Genomic DNA, 22,500 nt, shown 5'->3' with positions numbered 1-22,500 from the left:
TAAGGTTATTAACTTATTGTTGCATCCACCACTTGCCTACACACCCATTGCCGTAGCCTGCATGCTTTTCAATGTTCATGCAACGGCAAGCAAACGTCCACCCTGCATATTCTTATGAGTTATGAGTTTGTAGACTTCCCTGTTGATTTTTCAGTATGTAAGGAATCAGTCCAAGCTTTGTGTTGCAGGATTATATGCATTGGAGTTTTTTTTTAGCCTTTGCGGGAGCGTGAAGGCCTCGGTAATTGTGCGACACTGTACCACCATCAGGTTGAGTTAAGATTGTAAACCTTCTTTGACAAACCAAAATTTTCAAGTGCTTTTGAGGAAAACTCATCTACTGAATATGATTTTTGATTGATAATAAATTTAAAAGTTAAAGAATAAAAGATTGGAGGACACTTGTTGGCACTCCAGAGAAAGCCAATAAACTCCAGTGCTCTATATTCTAGTAAGACAGAGCCTCTAGATCTCCCTGGTGATTCATTTTCTTGTAAGGCACAAGTCTAATCTCTTATCTTGCGAAAGTATACATGAAGATTTGTTGGTCTTTGCTAAAGCGCCAAAAACATGGAAGCCAAGATAAGATTGGTGTTATGACCCCATTTCGAGAACAGCTGTAGGTGTCTTCCTAATATTGACTGAGGTGGAAAGCAGGATTGTTGTATTTAATTGAAATTGCAACTGACTGTAGATGTTGAAATATCAGAAAATATGAAATTATCACTGCTGCCATGATCCCTGGCTTGAAGAGGAAGTTTAGAAGCCACAGGTGTCTCCGACTCGGGTGACAATCACGATCAGAATAGTATCGTAGGTTTATACACTTTTCCCATAGAATTTTTCTTTCTTTCATAATTCTTTCTTTTAATTTATCTGTTACATTCTCTCCCATTGCATTTGCGGAGAAGGTCCGTTACTAATCATCCAAAACAGAACTATATGAAGAGAGTAGTAGCCTCTATACTTCACATTCTTGCAAAGGCCAGCAAACCTCTCCCTGCAAGATAGTGCTTGGACCAGTTTCTTATTTGATAGTGAACTGACAAAAACCTCTGTCTCACTGGAATATGCATTTTGATTTGAAGTTTCAGTGATCATCGCCAGTGCATAAAGCATAGGGGCCATAGCTTCACTTGATGTAATTATCGGTGGATTTCAATAAGCGATTGTGGGATTGCCTTTTAATTGCTTGGATTATTTTTATACTTAATAGTAGTTCTTTTTTTTTCTGAGCATATAATTAGTTTTTTTTTTCTATCTCCATGTGGTTCTGTTCTTAGTTATTACTAATCCGTTAGATATGTCAGACTGAATTAATGTTATATATTTTTTGTATATGTATGGTACACATGATGTCAGTTATATCAAATTGATTACTCAAGCAACCTGCTATCCATCCCAATTGCAGTTTTAGAAAGAAGTTTTAAACTGTATTCATTACAGATTAACAAAAAACCTTAAAAGCTAAAATCTCTAAGTGATAAATGAATCACACATTATATAATCATTTGAGTATTTTCATCTATTCCCTAAGGCCATTTTAATTAGCAAAAACACACAATATGATATTCTAATCATGCTCGTGAATCTGATTACGTTCAAGTTGCCAGGGAGTTAGCAGAGTGAGTGTGCAGGAAAGCACGACAGAAAGCATTATATAATTAAGTGGAGGAGTAGCAGGGGTGTGGCTGGGTGCAGGTGGGCAGGGAAGGGATGGGCATAGTATTGCTGTCATATATGTCGCACTGATTTTTAGATATTGAATTATTCTTATTCTTTTTCTTCTTATTCTTTAACTGTATGGGGTTTTAGACCGTGGTTGTCTCTTGGATCCTTGTCGTTTTTGTTCTTCTGGTTATTTATATGATTTCTACTTGTTTTGTTCTTTGTGAGTAAATCTTTGTATGTCTGAGTATGTAGTACTTTTCTGTTGGTGTAGGGTCTGTGTCAATAATTAAGAGATTTATGTTAGAATCATGTATTTTTATTCTGTTGAGAGCTTGTCTTAATTTCACTGAGTGTTAGTGGAAATCTTAGGCAATGGAATATCATATTATGTATTTCTTCCTTGTTCTCGCGCCATCTGCAAAATGGGATGGTTTCCATTTTCATGATGCATGAGTGTTGCTTCAGTCTCTTGTATGTCTCTTCTTGAGTCTTGACTGAGATGGGTCTAATTTCCAGATCTTTGATTTTATGTGGTCGTTTTCTGTATCTGAAATGTTTTTGAAATATTGTCTCCCCTTGGTTGATTTTTTTTTTTTTTTTTATGGTGTTTTTTTTTTTTTTTTTTTTTTGTGTGTGTGTGTGTGTGTGTGTGTGTGTGTGTGTGTGTGTGTGTGTGTGTGTGTGTGTGTGTGTGTGTGTGTGTGTGTGTGTGTGTGAGTGTGTCGTTTCATATGGTATACAATTTGGTAATTTTATTTCCCTTTATAATTCTATAAACTAATTATAGTTTTGTTTTTTTATTTCTATTTGTTAATGAGTGTAATATGTTTTATACTTCATAAGTGATTTGTTTATAATTTTCTGGCTTTTGGTTCTGAATTAATGGTAAGGCTTATTGTTAGCCAGTTAATATTACAGAGTGAGTGAGTTTATTATTTGTTATGGATTTAAGAGCTTGTTTTATAGCAAATCATTTTGTGTGAGGGATTTTGGTGTTTTTTTTCGGAAGTTTCCATATTGCTTTTAACCCACTTACGACGGGGGGCATTCAGCCTGAAATGTGTCGGGGCGTTCGGGGGGGGCGTTAATTATTAGTTAATCTAATCAAATGGGCGGGGCACAATACTGTGCTTGTCGCCCCCGGCAGGCTTTGAAGAGTGCGCGGTACCTGTACTGTAGAGCCGTTCTCCAGAGAGGGTTAATTTTGAGTTTTGAATAGAAATTGCTGAAGAAACTGAGTCTTAGTCTTTTATAACTGATCCATCTGTAAGAATTTTAAAATTCTTTTTATATGCTGTATTTTCTAATACTTGAAATTCTTTTTGATCAATTTGGTATGGGGTTATTTTTTGTTATATTGTTCTGATTTTATGTTTATTTCTATAATCTGCAACATATCATACGATGGTGAGATTAGTGATATATTTAGTGTTCAGTTTGTTTCAGTGTAGAGATTTAAATATTTAATGATTTCACTTACTCTATTTACCAATGTTCTTTTATCCATTGAGGGATTATATATTCTTATGATATCTATTATATGTTGTTTTATTGCTGTTTTGTTTGGTTTCCCCGGAATTTTTGTTAATTGTATGCTTTCTAATTCTCTTATTGTGCTTGTTAATGGAATGGTACTTTGTCATTGCCGGAAGGGTTATTATAGGTGTTGTGTCGATACATCCTGCTGCTATTCTTAGTATTTGGTTTTGTAAAGTTTTTAGTTTCTTTATTTGCGGTTATTTTGCTGCTCCATATACTGTAATTCCATATTCTATCTTTGGTTTGATATGTATCTTGTAGAATTTTATTTAAGGTTCTCTGTTTGATCCCCAGTTTTGTGTTTGTAATTTTTTTCATTATGTTTATTCTGTCAATAGGTTTCAGTTTTATTTTTTCCCCATTCTTTTGTTTTGTTTTTTTCTAATCCATTTTCAAGCTTCGAAGTTTCAGTTATATTTTTGGTGATTGGTATTAACATTATGTCATCTGCATAGATTATTCTTATTATTTCTTTTGGTAATTCATGATCGTTTAATAGAATGTGCATCGTATGATTCCCAAAGAGACAAGTTGCCTCTTTATATTTATATTTATTTTTATAAAATTTTATATTTTATAGTTATTCTATGGGGAAATGAGTTGATTTGATTTGATTGTGTGCATTTGCATAAAGAGAGGTTTTCAGATGAAGATATTCATGTACGTGTTCGTGAATATTTTAGACAGAATTTTTTGTAGTAAGAGAACCACATTATCTCTTTGCAGTTTGTAAGCTGGTGATGAAGGAGCTCGGCGAGAAATTGCAATCAAAAGACTCCTCTAGCGTTATTGAGACGGGATATAACATTGACGCTTCCAAGAAGAAGACAAAATACAATAAGTCGTGAGTATAACAAGAGTAATGCAGATTAGGTTGTGAATTATACTTATGGAAGAGATTGTCTTTTGATATTGGTTAAGTAAGGTAAGGACTTTTGATTAGTACTTGTTTCTTTGATTTGATAGACATGCTTAGTAAGTATTTTGTCTCATGTTATATAGCGCTGATGGAGCCCAAAGGTTTTAACATGTCACATTTATTGAATTTAAAGGTTACAGCATATTGTGTATACTCTGTGTAAAAGATATTTTCATTCATAGCTGCTTTCTATTGATGATTTCTGGTCTAGATAACAATTCCTTTACCCCTTCCTGTTTTGTAATATTTATACTGAAGTTTAAGATATAGTATAATATCTAATTCTTATATTTCTGCTGCAGAGAATTACGCCTCGTTGAAACACTAGAGGAAGTATGCCCGGGGATGTTAGACTATCGCGTCCACAAAGAACGCGAGGACTCGACGCGCTGGGCCAAGAAGATGAGTCAGACCTTCCAGACACTACATAATCTTGTGTGAGTCTTGGACGGAGGTGCTTTCTTAGGTGGTGTGAAACGAGATAGCCAAAGGAGGCAAATTCATTTTGTTTGTGCGTGTGCTTGCCTGTATGCTTGTATGCTTGGATGAGGGAGTATATGTACATGCAGTATTTTAGAGAGTGGAGGACAAAATACACTCTCTAATTCTGGTATTAGCTGGTGTAGAAAGGGATAGTCAGAAGTAAAAATATATATATACTATGAGTGTCTGTGTTTGTCTGTCTGTGACTGTTACTGTTTCTGTTCCTGCTCCTTTTATTTTTCCTGTTCCTTTTCCTGTGTGTGCATGGGCATAAATGTGCCTACATGTAAGCTTGCCTGTATGGTAAGTATATATATATATATATATATATATATATATATATATATATATATATATATATATATATATATATATATATATATATATATATATATATATATATATATATATATATATATATATATATGTATATATGATGCCTTATAAGTTAGTAATCTACACCTCCTACCTCTTGGAGTGATTTTCACTTGCCCTATCCTACAGGGTGAAGAAGAAAAAAAAAAGTTTTTTGAATTCTTTTGCATTTTTGGATAAGTCAAGAGAAATGTGTATATACAAATGCGACTACAATGGGTATATATAAACGTAATTATGTAGAACGTGTGTTTGCTGGAAGAGTCCATGATGTGGTAGGACATCATCCGTCAGGAGGGAAATATTCACATGACATGATATCATGTCATCCAGCTAGAATGGGTTAAGGAGTAATATAGATATGTAACTTTTTTTTTCTCTTTTTCTAATGCTCAGATGGGGTCCCCTATTTATAATAATTTTGTGAGATATTTCTTGGTTTGCTTTGATGTCTTAGAATTTGTTTTAGGTAACAAAGTGTTGATTTAGATACTGAAGCAGGTTGCATATTTTTATACCTCTTCATATAGATGTATAAATTGTTTCAAAACCTTTAATTAATCAAAAATATTGAAGATGATAATTGAAGCTTATCAAATCTACAAAGTATATCATAGGGTAATTCATTTTGAATTTCCGGACACAGGAATATTTGAAGAAAAGTATCTTTGAAAGTAATTTTGTAGTTCATAAGTAATCCGCATTATTCCGCATGTTATTTTCATTACTAATTGTCTTTTTCACAGTTCTTCTCAATGTTATTTCCTATTTTTCAGAAACAAGGGGGTGAAGGTAGACCTAGGTATCCCAATGGAGCTATGGGATGAACCTTCAGCAGAAGTAACCCACCTTAAGACCCAGGTAGGCTAACGATATACCGTGCCATTCCATTTCATTCGACAGTTCTCATGGCCCCTTAGCTTTTGATTCCATCCTGTGATGTGATATGTTGTTGAGAAATATGTATATTGTTCTTATGATTGGCATTAGACTTAAGTACTTTTTTTAGTAACTGTGTAGCATAGCGGGCATTTTTTCAGTTAAGTGATGAAATCATTTTAAGAACACTATACAGATAAGAGGTTTGATAAATGGTATTTTATGTGAAAAGGGAACTATTTAGAATCTCCTTTACATGAGAGAAGCTTAGTCAGTGGCACGTGCTACTTTTTGAAGCTACTGTTGTTATTAACCCATTGCGGACGGGGATAGATTCGCTTGCCCAGTCTCCAGGATGGGTTTTATTTCAGAGCAAGGCACCTTGAAGCAACATAATTTGAATCATCCCACTCTCTTTCAGTCACTCATTATAAAACTAAAGCCATAGTAAAAGGCATCCATATTAGCACAAGAGCACATTTTAGACACTGGGTATGGTTTGAGTCACCTTCCTCTTCTCGTTCTGCCTGCACATCCTTCATTGGTGGTACTTAAGAGCAAAAGGTTGTCAACTTGCTGTGTGCCATCGCTCTCTAAAGATAGTGTTTGCTAGAGACAGTAGATGGGTGCCATCCAAGGCTCTCTCTCCTGCTGGTGCTAGAAGAAAGTGGTACCATCTAGGTTTTGGATATTAGGTTTGCCTAACCCATTGTGGATGGGGATAGATTCGCTTGCCCAATCTCCAGGATAGGTTTTATTTTAGAACAAGGTAGCTTGAAGCAACATAATTTGAATCTTTCCACTCTTTCAGTCTCTCATTGTAAAACTAGTCATTGTTGTGTCTTATTTTTTGTGTGTTTTATTGAGTTTAGAGACTTTATGTGCCATATAACGGGCTCTATCAATGCTGCAGTTGCTTAAAATTGTAGGATATGATCCATATTAGCTCATTATTTTCTTTACACACAGTGTGATAGAAGTATTGCTGTTTTATGGGTGGACAAAAAGCAACATTATTTTTTGTATTTTTGTGCTGTCATGAACGGATAAGAAACATATAACCACCTACAATGAAGATAACATGAAGAGCTAGGGAAGAGGAAGGAAACCTGTGCTTATGAATGTGAGTGCAAAGTGAAAGGCATCCATATTAGCATAGGAGCACATTTTAGACAGTGGGTATGGATTGAGTCACCTTCCTCTTCTTGTTCTGCCTGCACATCCATTATCAGCGGTACTTTAGGGCAAGAGGTCGTCAACTTGCTGTGTGCCATTGCTCTATAAAGATATAGTGATTCAAAATCCCCAAATGTCATGTACATCATGATGCCCGTCTCCAGGCCAAAGCTCCTACGTCATGTATGTCATGACACCTGTCCGCAATGGGTTAATATTACAGTAATTATAGTAATTATGTTTGCAATTGCCATCATCACTCACTTCTTACTCATAGCACAATAATATAGCACAGTGATCCAAAGTCGTCAAACGTTATATACGTCATGACACCCGTCGTCAGGCCAAAGCTCCTGCGTCATGTATGTCATGACACCCGTCAGCAATGGGTTAAATAATTGAATGGAATATTTGAACCTTCAAAGTGTAAAATTAATGAGTTGAATACAAATATACCTTTTAGCCATGGCATAGAGAAAGGGAAATATCAGGGCATTCAATATTTAAAAAAGAAAAAAAGTAAATGTTCAGTTTCCTATTGGACCAAATCACTATATTTTTGCCAAGTGCTATTAATGATTATTTACAGCTAGGTACTACACCATGAAAAACAGAAAATTGTTTCTCCTGATAACTCTGTTCAGAATAACTAGTTCAGTAATACTATGGATCCAAAAGATAGTTACCGTTCAGCTTGCATTCTTCGCTGTGGAAAGTAAAAGATATTAAAATCATACCTTAACCCATTGGTCGCGGTTTTAATAAAATATGTATGCAATAGGATGGTGGCTTTACATTGTCTGGCACGGTGTCATCTGTGTCTACGACAGACTTTGCCTTGGCATCAAATCATGCCATCCGCTGCTAATGGGTTAACTTATATATGATTGCAGGATATGTTGTTTGATTGTTCTCACAATAGCTGTTGTTCAGTTCCATAAAACAAAAAAACTATTGCTATTGGCATTTTTAACTTGCTTCACATACACACTTTGTTATAGTCTTTGGAAGAGAGCTAATATCATCATATATTTATATACTGGGAGCATTTATATTAAGAATATATATACACATTTTTCTACTTCTCATAAAGTTGCTAGTTCATGAATAGAATACCAATATATGTATTTAATACAAATGGTTATGAAAGAAATGGAATTCCAAAGTAGAGTTATATGTTTGCTGGTAACCTGTATCAAAGAATTAGCTCTTATGATCAAGATTAATATCTGAAAAAAGCACAGCCTCAGTTGAGTTACTAAAAAGTTTCCAGAGGAGAGTTATTATTATTATTTTTTCCTCCTTAGTCAAAAGCAATTTTCTATTATTTGATACCACTTGACTGTTTTTGTTTTTGTTTTAATCTTTTCCTTAAATCATCTCTACAGTGTGAACAATTCATCGAAGACTATGAAGATGACATCAGTGATTGGTACTTTGGCGACCAGGCCATATCTCTCCAGGTGACCGTCTGTAAGAAGGTCCTGAAGGAGAAAAAGTGTCTTTCTGAACCATATGGTGAGGATATCACCAGCGAAGAACAAGCCAAGGAGAAAGAGGGAGACAAGAAGAAGCTAAAAGGAGATAGAAGCAAGACGAGGAAAAATGAATTGTAGTCCTTTTTTTTATTAATTTTTTTCTTTTCTTCTTTAGGTCACAATAAATATATTTTATTGATTTAGGTGTCTTTTTTTGTGAAAGAATCATCCTTGAGTGTTTTTCATTTTGATATTCTTGTTTCATTTTCAAATTATTTCATAGAATGATCATGTTAAGGGCATCTGCAGTCATGTTGAAATAGATTTGGTATTGTCGTGTAAGGATACTAAAAGATAAGAATTTCTCTGCATTTATTTATTGAAGTAAGATGGTATCTGTTTAAAGACATTGATTATTTAGTGTTTCCAAACTGTTGCTGTGTTTAAGCTAGATTCTGTTATGATTTTGTCACATGAGGCACACTGTAGTGGTTGATATTAAACCTTTGACTACAATATCCCCCCCAACCATCCCATCCACACCTAAAATGGAGGTCAGGAATCACGGTAAATCCAGAGGGTGTTGCTCGTCCACTATCACCAAGGGAGGAGACAGAATTTATGAAACTTTTTTAGAAATCTTCCTGGACCAATGATCCCTCTAATGCCAGTACTCTGACTTTAAGCATGAGGTCCTCCATGTCCAATCTGGCATTTACTATACTGTCAGGATCGGGCATAGGGAGACTCCAGCTCGTCACCAAGTTGTCTGTGGGGTCGTCATTGGACGTAAGGAGTTGGCTTATATTTTAAACGTGGATATTATTTTTTCCATTTTATTTCAACAGATAGTATGTGAGTGTATATTAGAACCTTGAAAAATCACCCAAGTACAAAAATAATATGAGTTGGCTCCTTAGGAAGAAATATACTCATTTGAAAGTGATAATTCTTATATGCAAGGGATATCCTGAACTTCACACATTCCATAATCAAAGCCTGATGTGCACTGTGATAAATCGAGGTGTTATTAAATAACGGAGGTGTAAATTCTACTTCAACTATACCCCCTTCCTGTCCCCTCTTGTTCCCCCCTCCCCTAGCTCCGTGGTCGGTGATTGAATATCAGTTAGATAACCTTGCAGTTGCTTATTAGAATGTGTTTATAAAGCTTCGTAGGTATTCAGGTCCTCTGTGACATTGTTTGCATTTCACTTTCTCGAAGATGTTTAGATTTTTACGGCTTGTTCTTGAGGGGATGTGGTTGATCAACTAGTTTATTTGGGATTCAGAAAAGTGTTAGTTTTTATTTTATTTTACTGATATATTTGACATCTTTTTGCTATGTTTAAGCCTTGAAAGTGTAGATTAATTAGTTTGTTAGGAACTGAGAAAAAGTTGTTGTTTTTCCTTTATTTTATTTTAACGATTTGTTTATATTATCCTTCTTATTATATTTTTAACCATGAGAGTATAAATTGATTGATTTATAATAGACTAAGGAATATTTACTTTTGTATTTTTGCTCTGTCTCTCTGATTTATTTAAAGTATTATTATATTTTAGATCTTGTATAGACTAGTTTGTTTCTCTTTATCTATCAGCATTTTCTGTTTTTTCTTTCATGTAGGATAATGATTTGCTAATGAGTGTTTAAATTTTCCATGAGATTTCTGTATTGGGATTAATGGCTGGCTTTTTCATTCATGAAAGTTAGAATTAAGAATTATGGATCTGAATATCAAAGCACGTGGACTATGGAAGTATAAGACGGCTGAAATTCCTTGTTTTTTTTTTAGAGATTGAAAACAACCTTTATTATGTAATTTGATGAATAGGTAATTTGATGAATTATTACACTGTGTACACAAATACTTTTTTTGTCAAATTATCATCGCCGACATGTATTGCATATCGCTTAATCTTGATGTCATCTTTCAATATGTTGGGTCACTCTTTTGTAATCTTAGTACTTTATGTTTTGAGAAACTCATTAAATCATTATGGACAGAAGGGCGAGCAAGCAAATTGGTCATCAGAATGGATGATTTCTGAGGCAGCCGGCACTCGCTAAAAATTAGAGGGATGGGGAAAATGTTTTCTCCTCTCTCCAGGCAGAGCAGACTTACCTGATGAATATTTTCCCTTAAATTCATCACAAAACAAGGGTTACGGTCATAATATTTTATGACTGTGAGTGTGTTTCATCTGCGAGCAGCATCCAATCTCACCTCATGTACACATTGACATCTTTTAGGCCTAATGATACCCATCATGTATTCCGTGACACCCGTCAGCAACGGGTTTATAAATAGCTGATATTTTAAAGGAAATCTCTCTACATATCATAAACTTGTATTGAATTGACATTCCTATGGACACTCTTCAGGATATCTTAATTTCAGCAATAGACTTGGGATGGTTTGGGATCACAGAGAAAATGGAAGGCAGAATATTTAAATCATGTATGGTCGATTTTGATAACAATTTGATTTCTTATTTTGGTAAATACTTTGATATGGTAAGAATCAAAATGTATTTGTTTAATGTATTAGAATCACCAGCTGATCAGTGTCAAGTAATAAGGGACCTTAGCTAGTTAGTTACCTTAGATATTGCTGAAATAGATATTAAATGAATAGTCAATCAGGTACTAGAGTTTCAGAATTGAATTGACGACGATCAAGCTTAATGAATCAACAGGCTGCTTATTTTTTAATACTTCCTAAAGGTATTATGAATATTTTTCCTGACTGACTGACCGACCGACCGTTGCAAGATCTGTGAGCTCTGTTGATATTGATGGGTGTCGGGTCTTCCTAATATTTAATACCTTGGTTCTATGTTATTATACTGTGTTAATCTGTCTTTGAAATACAGTGCTATGCAGAAAAGTATCGTATACTCTAGTCATCATATTAAAGCATGACTTGATAATGCTCAGATGTAATTAATGATTAGAAAGAAAAAAAAATGTAAGACATTTTTATCAATATTTGTAATGTTCACATCAAACTTTTTAAAATGAATATTTTTTACTTAAACATTTTACCACCGATGAATATTCTTCATAAAATTTGTTAAGGTGAATAAAAAATATTTCGTAAATATGTAGATTTCATTATATCCTGTGTATGTATAGCAAAATGCATTTTTTATCTAATAGAAACTCAACAATGGAAAGCTTTTAATGCTATAAATATATAATGTGTAGGAGGTAAGAGCAAATACTTTTTCCTTTACTTAATTTTTGAGTAAGACTGATCATTAACCCATTAGCAGCAGATGGCATGATTTCCTGCAAGGGCAGAGTCAGTCATAGGCTCAGATGGCACCGTGCCAGACAATATAAACCAGCCATCCTCCTGCAGAAATATTTTATTAAAACTACAACCAATGTGTTAAGCCCATTCATACTGCAAGACGTGATAGAACCTCATCGGAATATTTCTCTTGCGACGGATGACATCCTGACATGTCATAGAATATACGCATTTTACATAATCACTTGTGTGTGTATATACACACGCACACCGGTTTCAATTTGTATAATTGCATTTTACTTGACTTGTTAATTGAGTGTTAAAAAGTACAAAAACCTCCTTGTAGGATTGGGTAGGTGGAAAGCGTTCTGAGAGGTACAGCCTAATAGAGATTTCTTGGTGTGAAGCTGTGCACGTTTGTTTTCTTGCCGGCGGGAGTGGCATTGGGTAAATATATGCCTCATTGTGAGTGGGTTAAAGGTAGTTTGTTTATAATGCTATTTAAATGTTTTAGAAGTTAACCAGTCTTTTGCTATGCTAAATATTAACTGCCAAGGTGTAGTTAGGCTTCCTACAATTAAATGCTTATAAACTGTTCCAACTCTGTGAAATTTTATATAGTACAATACTTGCATCTCATAGCTATATATTGAAGAAAAGAAATCCATTTCCAGTACCAGGTAATGGTATTTGAATAAAGTATAAAAATTTATTGAAGAATAATATTTTTGGTTGCTTTGAATACAAGTAACTTCAATAAGCAAGGTCTAATTTGTATGATCTTAATTAGTGGTGGGATAACATGGAGCAAGATGTCATATCGTGAAGACAAAACTTTTAATTGTTAAAATCATGAATCACATGAGCAAAAATAGACAATATATTTTGCCAGAAACATCAAAGCTGTTGAATGTATGTAGGCTTTTAATTATTGTACTGCCAAATATTTGATAAGAAAATCTTAACACTAAAAAATTAATCTAAAGGGTAAGGTTTTAATGGTTGGTGGCCAGACCCTTTTCTTCTCTGACTTCTCAGATCTTATTTTTTGTAATCTTTTTAATAACTCTCATCAACAAAGGAATAAAATCTAATATATACTTTCAACAGAAATTACCAGCAACCTGGATGCAGAACCACATTTGATTTCCGTTAACGACACTAGACACCTTGTTAAGTTATGCTCCACGCAGAATCGGTTGACGTTTTGTCTGATCTACTTGATTTCTCAGACAAAATTTACGTATCAGGTGACGTATTAGAAGAAACTGAGGTACACCAGAGCAAATTTAGAGTGGAACCTATTTTGTTTGACCTAGAATATTGAGATCCAAAAGTAGACTGGGAGGTACTGATGACACTGATTAGCCCGACAGATAGAAAGTCTGGAAGGGCAGAGAATGAATGAATGGATGGATGAGAAACAAGGAGAGAGAATAAAAGAAGGGAAGATGAATGTATGAGGGAGAAAAAGAATGAATGAGGGAAAGGAAAGGGAATTGATAAATAAATAAGGAACAGAAAGAGAGAGAGAGATAGGGTGATTGCATGATTGAACGAGAGAAAGAGAAAGAATTTTATACAAGGTTGCTTAAGAGAGAAACTGGCGATGAAACAAAGTGCATAATCTAGGTCATTAGAACTTTCATAATTTTTCAAAAATTCAAAGTTGTTGTGTAGTATAGGCAAATAAATTAACAATGTTTGTTGGACTTTACCATTACCTTTCAATTGCTATGTTACTGCTTTTGTTCCACCAAGGGACAGGTGTTATTAACAAATGAATGAGCAAACACTTTGCAATATTAGAAGGGGTAAAGTCTCTCAACATTTCTTAAATGAACAGAATATACCATCTGTCAAGTATTATTACATTATCTTAAATTAAACTGATACTGTGGTACTTTTCCCCTTCACTATTACTTAACCTGTTGATATATATATCTTTTCAATTGTCTAATATATTTATATATCTAAATTTCTATTATTTTGAGTGTTTCCTTAAATATCATTCATTCAATACATTTTGTAAATGGGTCCTAGCTTGCAATAAGAGTAAATGAAGTCAAATGGGGCATCACATTATAGAAGTGTTTAACCCAATGCCGACAGCCCAGCGAGAGCTGGCAACCCCCTACTCCGGGCCTAAGTAATATTGCCTGGGTCATGACGCTGGACACTGTGACGTGATACACGCAGCACATGTGACGCCCGGCATAAACAATTTTCAGGGACGTCACACTGGTGTGACGCCCCGTCATCATGCACTTCTTGCCATGTCACACGGGTGTGACACCCTATGAAAATCTTACTCTGGCCTGGTTTCCACACCCAAATCAGTTTAGAATAATTCTCCATTCACCCACGAACAAAGACAAAAATTTGGCATCACAGTCCAGGTCTTCCTTCTGTGTAGATATCATGGAAACCCTAATGTCATTCATATGTAGTTCCCTTAAGGTGAATCTTAAAGAGGTGGTTCTGATAAAATTCTCAAAGAAAATGTTTTTTATAGTATATTTATTAACATAATCTCTGTGATATTAAACATCTTCATTGATAACTAAAATGTAAACAACAATTGTAACTTTAACAATAAAATTGAAAATATCAACATTGGTATATATGATACCCTGTGAAATGTTCACAAAACTGAAGATTGTAAGCAATCTTTATAAAAGTGAAAAGAGCAAAAATATTCATCTTGAAAATAAACTCTGTAACTACTTAACATCTTTAGAAAATATAGGTTCTTTGATAATGACATGTTCACTCTATTAAAAGATATTGAATATGTAAAAACTGCAAAGCATTCATGCAGTTGAATTTCTATTGGAATGTTAAAAAGTGTCTATATTCACATCACAAAAGGAATAAAACAGTATCACATATACATATATCAGTCACCATAAACCTTATCGTCACAACGGAGCATAACAGACAACTATTATGAATAATGAGAATGAATAATCCAAATATAAAAGGTATGTATCTAACATTTTCACTTCAGGCCCTGATCACTTCTATATCATTCTGATGAGGTCTTATCAAAATGATAATTTTGTTTCTTGCCTTGTGGAATTAAAGACAATCTTCCATACCCTTTCTACACTTGTCACTATGAACTCTGTGCAACAGTAATGTATAAGAAGCTGCATCACCAAACCCCAAACCAAAAAAGTTAAAGCACGTTTAAAATGCAATCGTAATTCAGTTATCTCTAAAAATAGGAATAAAAAAATAGGAAACAATGATTTTCCTTGAGCAAATCCAGTGCACAAGTACACAACCTCTACGAAGTCCATAAATTCACAAATTAGCGTACGTTTTCGACATTCTTGAGCTGCAGATTCTCCGTCCACAGTGTAGCACAATAACTCTGGATAAGTACTTCTTGCTCAATATTTGGACCTCTTAGATCTTTGACTTCTGTGACTTGCCTGCAAAGATATCAAATACCTTAAAACCTCAGTCATAAGCTGTCAATAATGATAAGCAATTCAGTAGCACATACAGTTACTGAATATGGACAGTAAAATTGCTATAATCTTTTTTTCTACTTTTTAATATGATTGCGTATTATGATAGACATTGTGTATATGGAATATCAATAACAATTCTTCAATTAGATATATCAAAAAGTTATGAGATTATTAATCAAAAGGCAAAAAGAGACATTATATCTATACATATACATGTGATATACATGTGTGTGTTTATGCATGTGTATGTGTGTATATGTTTATATGTGCATATGTGTGTATGTGCGTATGTGCGTATGTGTGCATGTGTATGTATGTATGTATGTATGTATGTATGTATGTATGTATGTATGTATGTATGTATGTATGTATGTATGTATATGTATGTATGTGTATGTATGTATGTGTATGTATGTATTTGTATGTATGTATGTATGTGTATGTATGTATGTGTATGTATGTATGTGTATGTATGTATGTATGTATGTATGTGTATGTATGTATGTGTATGTATGTATGTATGTGTATGTATGTATGTGTATGTATGTATGTGTATGTATGTATGTGTATGTATGTATGTGTGTATGTGTGTATGTATGTGTATATGTATATATACATATATATATATATATATACATATATATTATATATATATATATATATATATATATATATATATATATATATATATATATATATATATATATATATATATATATTATGTATAATAAATATATATATATACATATATATATATATATATATATATATATATATATATATATATATATATATATATATATATATATATATATGAAAAACAAAAAAACTCTCCCACCAAGATAAAACGGCAGAGAAACCCCCTATACTAAAAAAGAAGAGACAATATACATCTCAATCCTTTAAATCAACAACAAAAAATTTATTCAACATACCTGTGGCATCTGCCAAAGCTTCTTTCATTATCCTAAGCACCAAATCTACATTCTCTGGCGTGCAGTTGTAGCCCATAAGCCCAATACGCCAGACCTTCCCTGCAGATGGGCCTAGTCCACCACTAATCTCAACTAGGTAACTATTTGAATAAAAAGGAAAATAAGGATTTTTGGTATTCAGTTTCGTACGACACAAAAATAATTTCGGTCAAACACTAGAATACAGGACACTTTTATTCAGTATTCAAATTCATAGTGAATGACAATCATAACTGTTATCATGATTTTTTATATTAGGTCCTATGGCAAAGTATAATTACTTTGCAGATGTGTAAGGTATATGATTAACTAAACTTGCAAATACAGATACTCAAACAGAGTCATTATTCAAAATGTCACTTGGCTAAGTTATCTATACTATAGAAAAAAATATATTTCATCACTAACAGTAGTTGTATCAACTGTATTATTCTGTTATTGGAAGCTTACTGCTAAATAGAATACTACAAAGCTCACAAAATCATAATAAAATCCCAAATTTGTATAAGTCCCTTTCCCTAGTTGTTACATCAATAAAACAAAATATAAAACTATAATAACATCCTAAAATTATGCTTTGAAAGTCTCAAGCCCAACTTCAAAAAGCAAATATTACCACATCAACTGTAACAATAATAATAATAAAAAAAAAACAGATCTACTTACTTCGACATAAAGTACTTGGAGACTCTCATCCAATCGACTCCTTCAGGAACAAGGATGGTTGAGACAGTGGGAGTCCTCTTCTTGGGGTCTGGCACATACATATTGAGACCGAGGGCGCCCAGACCCTCGTGCAGTTTCTTGGCACAAGCTTCGTGTCTTGACCACAGAGATTCTAGGCCTTCTTCGCAGACTATAGCAAGGGCTTCCCTGAGTGCGTACACAGCACTGATTGGGCCAGTGTGGTGATATCTAGAACGAAAGCGTTGTAGATTAGGAATCTCTTCTTTCGAACATTTGAAACATGTATATAATTACACTTTTATTTCTTTATGCTCCCTAATCAATAAATACCTTCATTATTAAAAAAATTAAAAAATAAATAAATAGAGACCAAAATCACTATGCACGTAAATCACAAAAGAGCTATATAACCTGTACTTTGGCATTGATATGGAAAAGAGGAACTGACTTACTTGCGAGGTGTGCCATCACAGCCCCAATAGTTGGCCAGCCAAGTCATGTCGGAGTAGAAACTTCTGATTGGGGTCTTTCTGGACCTTACTTTAGCCCTGGCAAAAGGAATTACATTAATAATGATCAGTCACTATTCTGATTGCGAAGAACTGCTCTCCACCTAATAGCTTAAGATGGGTATCTCCCTGTCCTCTGTCATAGGAAAAATTGTATTCTAATCATCCTCCATGAGAGAAAGACATGACCACTATAAATCGCTTTATCGAGAAAATGAATAAAAGGCATTTATCATCAACAACATTAAATCAAACATTGCAGAAATAATTTTGCCTATGGTCAATATACTTTCTGAACAAACTATTCCTTGATCCACAAAAAAAAAAAAAAAAACTAGTTCTAGTAATATACATAAAACACATGAACATTATCTGATATAAGATCAACTACTATACAGGAATATTGGACATCCATTTTCTTTTGCTTATGTATCACAATAAATATTAGAATGACAATAAAAATGATTCACAGAAGCCTAATTACACATCATGGTACAGACGAGGATCAGTAACAAAAACAAGGCAGCACAATAAGTAACTTACATCGCCCTATCATTAAAAGCAATTGGTGCCATGGACGGGGGTGCAGATATCACCTTCTGGGTCCCTGTGTAGACCACATCAATATCCCAAGCGTCCATGTAAAACGGTACACCTCCTAATGATGCAACACAGTCTACAGCAAGCAGTGCACCATGTCTGAAAAATATTGCTCTTTAGTATCAACCAATTGGCTCTCAACAGTTTTTTTTTTCTTTTCTTTTTTTTTAATATATGTCCCTTCTGAAGAGCTATAAAGGATTTTTTCAAACTTTAATCCATATCGCTCAACTGATTCAGCAAATTTCTTGCCTTAAAATATATCTCTTCAAAAGATAGGAAAAATACCCCAAAATATAAATATCTAAATGAAGTAAATAAAACAAAACATAAAAGGTTGCAAAGTAATTATTAACTTATCCCCAAAAAATGAAAATAAACACTACAAACAACAATTAAATCAAATAAAAAACAGCTTGCTTACTACTTCTAATGGAATTAAAACAATCACAACTACAGCATAAATCATGCAAAGTCTACCTACTTTCTACACAAAGCTCCTGCTCCTTCTAATGGCTGCAAGACACCCGTAGAAGACTCTCCTTGGACCATAAAGAGAACAGCAGGTTTGTGTTGAGCCAAAGCGGCATCTAACTCTTCCAGGGTGAAGGTATCGCCGGGTTTGTCGATAATGCGGACATCAGCATCTAACGATTAATCAAAGATGCTAAAGCTTAGGCCTTTTATTAAAGAAAAAGCAAGATCAAAAGGAACTAAGTAACATACATGGAAGTAATAATCATTACATAAAATAATAGCAAATCAATAGCATAAAAATAGTACAAACACTGATCACTAGCAAAAGCAAATCAACAGTAATTACTAAGTGGAAGAACATAAAATAAAAGAAAGAGAAAACAAATCACAAAATACTCTCTCCTATAACCTCAGGAGACACATTTTTTCTTCTAACCTTACCGTGTCTTCTGGCCATGTCGGCCGCTCTCTCTCCCCAAATGCCGTTCTGCGCTATGAGTATTACATCCTTAGGCTCCAAGAGGTTACACATAGTAGTCTCCATGCCAGCGTGTCCCGTGCCACTCACGCAGCACACGACATCGGCCTTGGTTTGAAATATGTAACGCAAGCCTTCTTTGACTTCGTCCATGATCTGTCAGTGTGAAAATTAGGAAAGGAGGATGAAAAAGAGAAGATTATGAGAAGGCAGAGGAGACAAGAAAGATGGAGAAATGATTATGTTTTGTGGCCCTGCTTGGATAAACAAAATATATACAAGTAACTAACTCAATAATAATATTCACTTGAGGGATATATAAGCGTATGATAAGCTCAGCATTACCATCTCACAATAACCTTAACATTAACATTTACCATAAAGTAAACCACATACTAATAATAATCCCTATAATAAGAAATATTACCTACTTGTGTAAACTCTGGATGGAGATGTCCTAAAAGAGGTTTCATCATGGCATAATGCACACGTAACGGACTGTTGGAAGGACCTGGTCCCATCAGCAGTTTTGATGGGACGTTCAGGGGCTTCCGCAGGCATTCTGGCTGTGGTACATTCATCCTGTGAGAGGAAATTAAAACAGAATTAGCATTAAAAGCATACTAAGGAGAGACAACCTACATAGAAAATTGTATCAATTAGATAGTACCTTACTATTTTTGTGTACACAGGCACACACACATGCACACTCTTCTTTTTTTTCTTTTTTTTCAAATAATAATAATTATAATGCCATACATCTAATAAAGATGAATTTAACCCATTCACATTCTATACTCACAAAGAAGCTACTGCAAACCTTTTCACTAAACATACTCAAAGGGTTAAAAAATTAAAATCTTTATTCTATCAATACATAAAATATAAATAAAAGCATACATCTCATTCTGTGTAAACTGCCATACAACCTTAGTAACATTCATTCTATATACCAAATATAATATGTATTCAAACATAATTACCAAAAGAAACCAAATAACAGAGACAAAGCATATATCACACATCCCCATATCATGGTTGAAATTATTAGCCATTCTAGTTATCATTACACTAAAATATGGAAACACAGACATTGTATGATTCAGGGTCCCTTAGTGTGATAAACTGTACTCCCCCCCACCCATTCAAAAAAAGAAAAATTATATAGAAATGTCAATAATTTAGTTCACGATATAAATATCTTCTGCTTCGAAATGCTTAGAAAATTACTCTGAAATGCTTGAGAGTTTCCAAAAGAGAAGCTAGGGCCCCCCCTCCCCTAACTCTGGTCCTTGGTACCCCAATAGCATTAACTCTATTCCCCCCTTTGGAACATCCTAGATCTGCCAATGAACACAGGAACTTTACCAGAAGAAAATACTCCAAAAACAAGTACTGACGACTATGATGCAGCTTTTATCTGGTTCCACCCAAGGTCATTCTTAAGCGTTGTAATTAACATTCTATTCAAGTTCTGTAGCTGAGAGCAAGGTAAAAGCAAGCTTTACATTGTAGCCTGTTATTCTTGAGTCATTTACATTCATGACCTGCTATGAGTACCATTACACATTCAACATTCTCTGAACTTATATGACACTCACTTTAACTGCACAAAGAACCTTTTGCCCTATGCAAGTTAATATCAAATTTAAGTTCTACACTTGTTAGGGTCTTTTACCTGGTCCTACTTCTGTTCTAAATAATTTTATATCTAATATGATATAATCTTTTTACAAAATTACTCAATAGTAATCAGCATATGGTTATCTTTTTTCATCTATATACAAGAATTTCCACTAAAAATAAATGGTAGAAATAGCAAGGAAAAAATAGGATGGTTAAAAGACTATTGTAATATAAAGAATATAATAATCACAGTCCATTAAAAGGATTCTATACTTAGCAAAATCAAGCTGTTTGATACTCTGATCACCATAAGAATAAGAATGAATGATTTCACAAGGTCAGATATCATTTAACATTTCAACTCAATATGATAACATCTCACGACATTATTCATTCATTCCACAAAATATAAACTTGAAACTATTGGTTCTTAGCATTGCCATCATAACACACATCACAACATTATGCCACCTAAATGAACGGCAAATTACTTTATCCAGAGATATAATTTCTTTGGGCGGTAAACAGGGACCAAAGGTAAAATATGAGTGTCTAGTACTAGGATCTGCGGATAATTCCTCTGGCAAACTTTTAACTGTCGTCATTATAATGGGTTATCATTTCCTACTTAGAAGACACTTAATGGGAAATTAATAAGGATCTGTAGTTGAGCCTTGAGGAGGGTGCAAGCTAGATCTTCGAAGAACAGCTTGAATATTCCAAGTGTAATTTCTCTTTTAGTGATGTGTTTGATTGAAATTTGAAATACAACAAATTTCATGTTTTATTTATGAAGGTTTAGTTCATCTGCACACTTTCAATTTGACGGAAACTGTTGAATGAAAGAAAAGGTTACATAAATAAAACATTAATTAATGATGGACAGTACAAAACTGACAAGTAAGATTGAACAAAATAAAAATCTGAATACCACCATAACAAGACCTAAAATACAACTCCTATCAATGCATTTAAAACCTTCCTTTAGGCTCAATTTCCATCCTGCCATACATCCTATCACCCTTACGCAGAGCTCATAGAAGCAAGTAAAATACATAATATTATTCAGTTTAATCTATTTCAATCAATTTCATGCACATTAGACAGCAAAGACATTGGAATTATGAGCTACAATTCACAGTCTATTGAACAAGTAACAAAGATATTTATTTAGTAACAATTATCAAGCAATTGGGCATATTCCAGGTACCCAGAATTAATAACCATCAAATTAAAGATAACAAGGATCTCAATAATAATGAAAACTATAGCAATAATGATGGTAGTAGTAATAACAATAATGGTAATGATAAATAAATAAGTATATCTGAAGAGATGACATATAGTTGCTAATACTATATCATTATGGTGTACTTAGGAAAGAAAGGTTAAGATTTAATAGTAACACTATCCTTAATAATAACGGTAACATTATCATAGTGATATCAGTATCTTTATAATGATGATGATGATGATGATGATAATGATGATGATAATGGTGGTGATGATGGTGAAGGTTATAGTGGTGGTGATGATGATTATAATGATAATAATAATAATGACAATAATTATTACTACCATCATTATCATTAAGTTACAATTACCACAGTTAAACTACAGCTAATCAACAAAACATATTTTACCATTTTCTAAGTGAATATATTTTTTATGCAACACTACATCATATCATCTTTACAACATGCTTGACATTGGAAACACCTGTTCTTTTCCCACCATTGCACATGAAGAGGATCAATCTTGAAATAAAAATAATGGAAAAACAGATCATCGTATCACAGGTCGTCAAGGACACCCAGACCCATATAGACGGGGACACCAGGGTCATACCCAGAGGGGCAATTTTCCTTTTAAAAATTTGAGTCT

At 33.8% G+C, this 22,500-nt stretch overlaps 2 protein-coding genes across 7 annotated transcripts in view; one reads left to right on the top strand and one right to left on the bottom strand.

Moving 5' to 3' along the window:
• Positions 1 to 8,719, top strand: part of CNPYb (FGF signaling regulator protein canopy b) — a 9,407-nt gene extending 688 nt beyond the window's left edge. The window contains exons 2-5 of the mRNA XM_043010631.2: positions 3,937 to 4,054; positions 4,432 to 4,566; positions 5,764 to 5,848; positions 8,431 to 8,719. Of these exons, the coding sequence (XP_042866565.2) occupies positions 3,937 to 4,054; positions 4,432 to 4,566; positions 5,764 to 5,848; positions 8,431 to 8,658 (566 nt within the window). The 3' untranslated portion in view covers positions 8,659 to 8,719. The remainder of the gene's footprint in view (positions 1 to 3,936; positions 4,055 to 4,431; positions 4,567 to 5,763; positions 5,849 to 8,430) is intronic.
• Positions 8,720 to 14,262: 5,543 nt separating this feature from the next.
• The window catches only part of Agxt (Alanine-glyoxylate aminotransferase), an 11,341-nt gene continuing 3,103 nt past the window's right edge, over positions 14,263 to 22,500 (bottom strand). For all 6 annotated transcript variants that reach the window (XM_043010630.2, XM_086542897.1, XM_043010627.2 and 3 more), the window contains exons 3-10: positions 19,422 to 19,572; positions 18,954 to 19,146; positions 18,520 to 18,682; positions 17,979 to 18,134; positions 17,379 to 17,474; positions 16,906 to 17,154; positions 16,201 to 16,340; positions 14,263 to 15,223 (exon numbers count right to left, since the gene is read on the bottom strand). In XM_043010630.2, coding sequence (XP_042866564.2) covers positions 15,198 to 15,223; positions 16,201 to 16,340; positions 16,906 to 17,154; positions 17,379 to 17,474; positions 17,979 to 18,134; positions 18,520 to 18,682; positions 18,954 to 19,146; positions 19,422 to 19,572 — 1,174 coding nt within the window. In that variant the 3' untranslated portion in view covers positions 14,263 to 15,197. The remainder of the gene's footprint in view (positions 15,224 to 16,200; positions 16,341 to 16,905; positions 17,155 to 17,378; positions 17,475 to 17,978; positions 18,135 to 18,519; positions 18,683 to 18,953; positions 19,147 to 19,421; positions 19,573 to 22,500) is intronic.

Source organism: Penaeus japonicus, unplaced genomic scaffold (genome assembly GCF_977035675.1).
Source record: "Penaeus japonicus unplaced genomic scaffold, GWHDUDI00000001_assembly GWHDUDI00000001, whole genome shotgun sequence".
In the NCBI taxonomy this organism is placed as follows: domain Eukaryota; kingdom Metazoa; phylum Arthropoda; class Malacostraca; order Decapoda; family Penaeidae; genus Penaeus; species Penaeus japonicus.
This window is presented reverse-complemented; position numbering and strand designations above follow the sequence as displayed.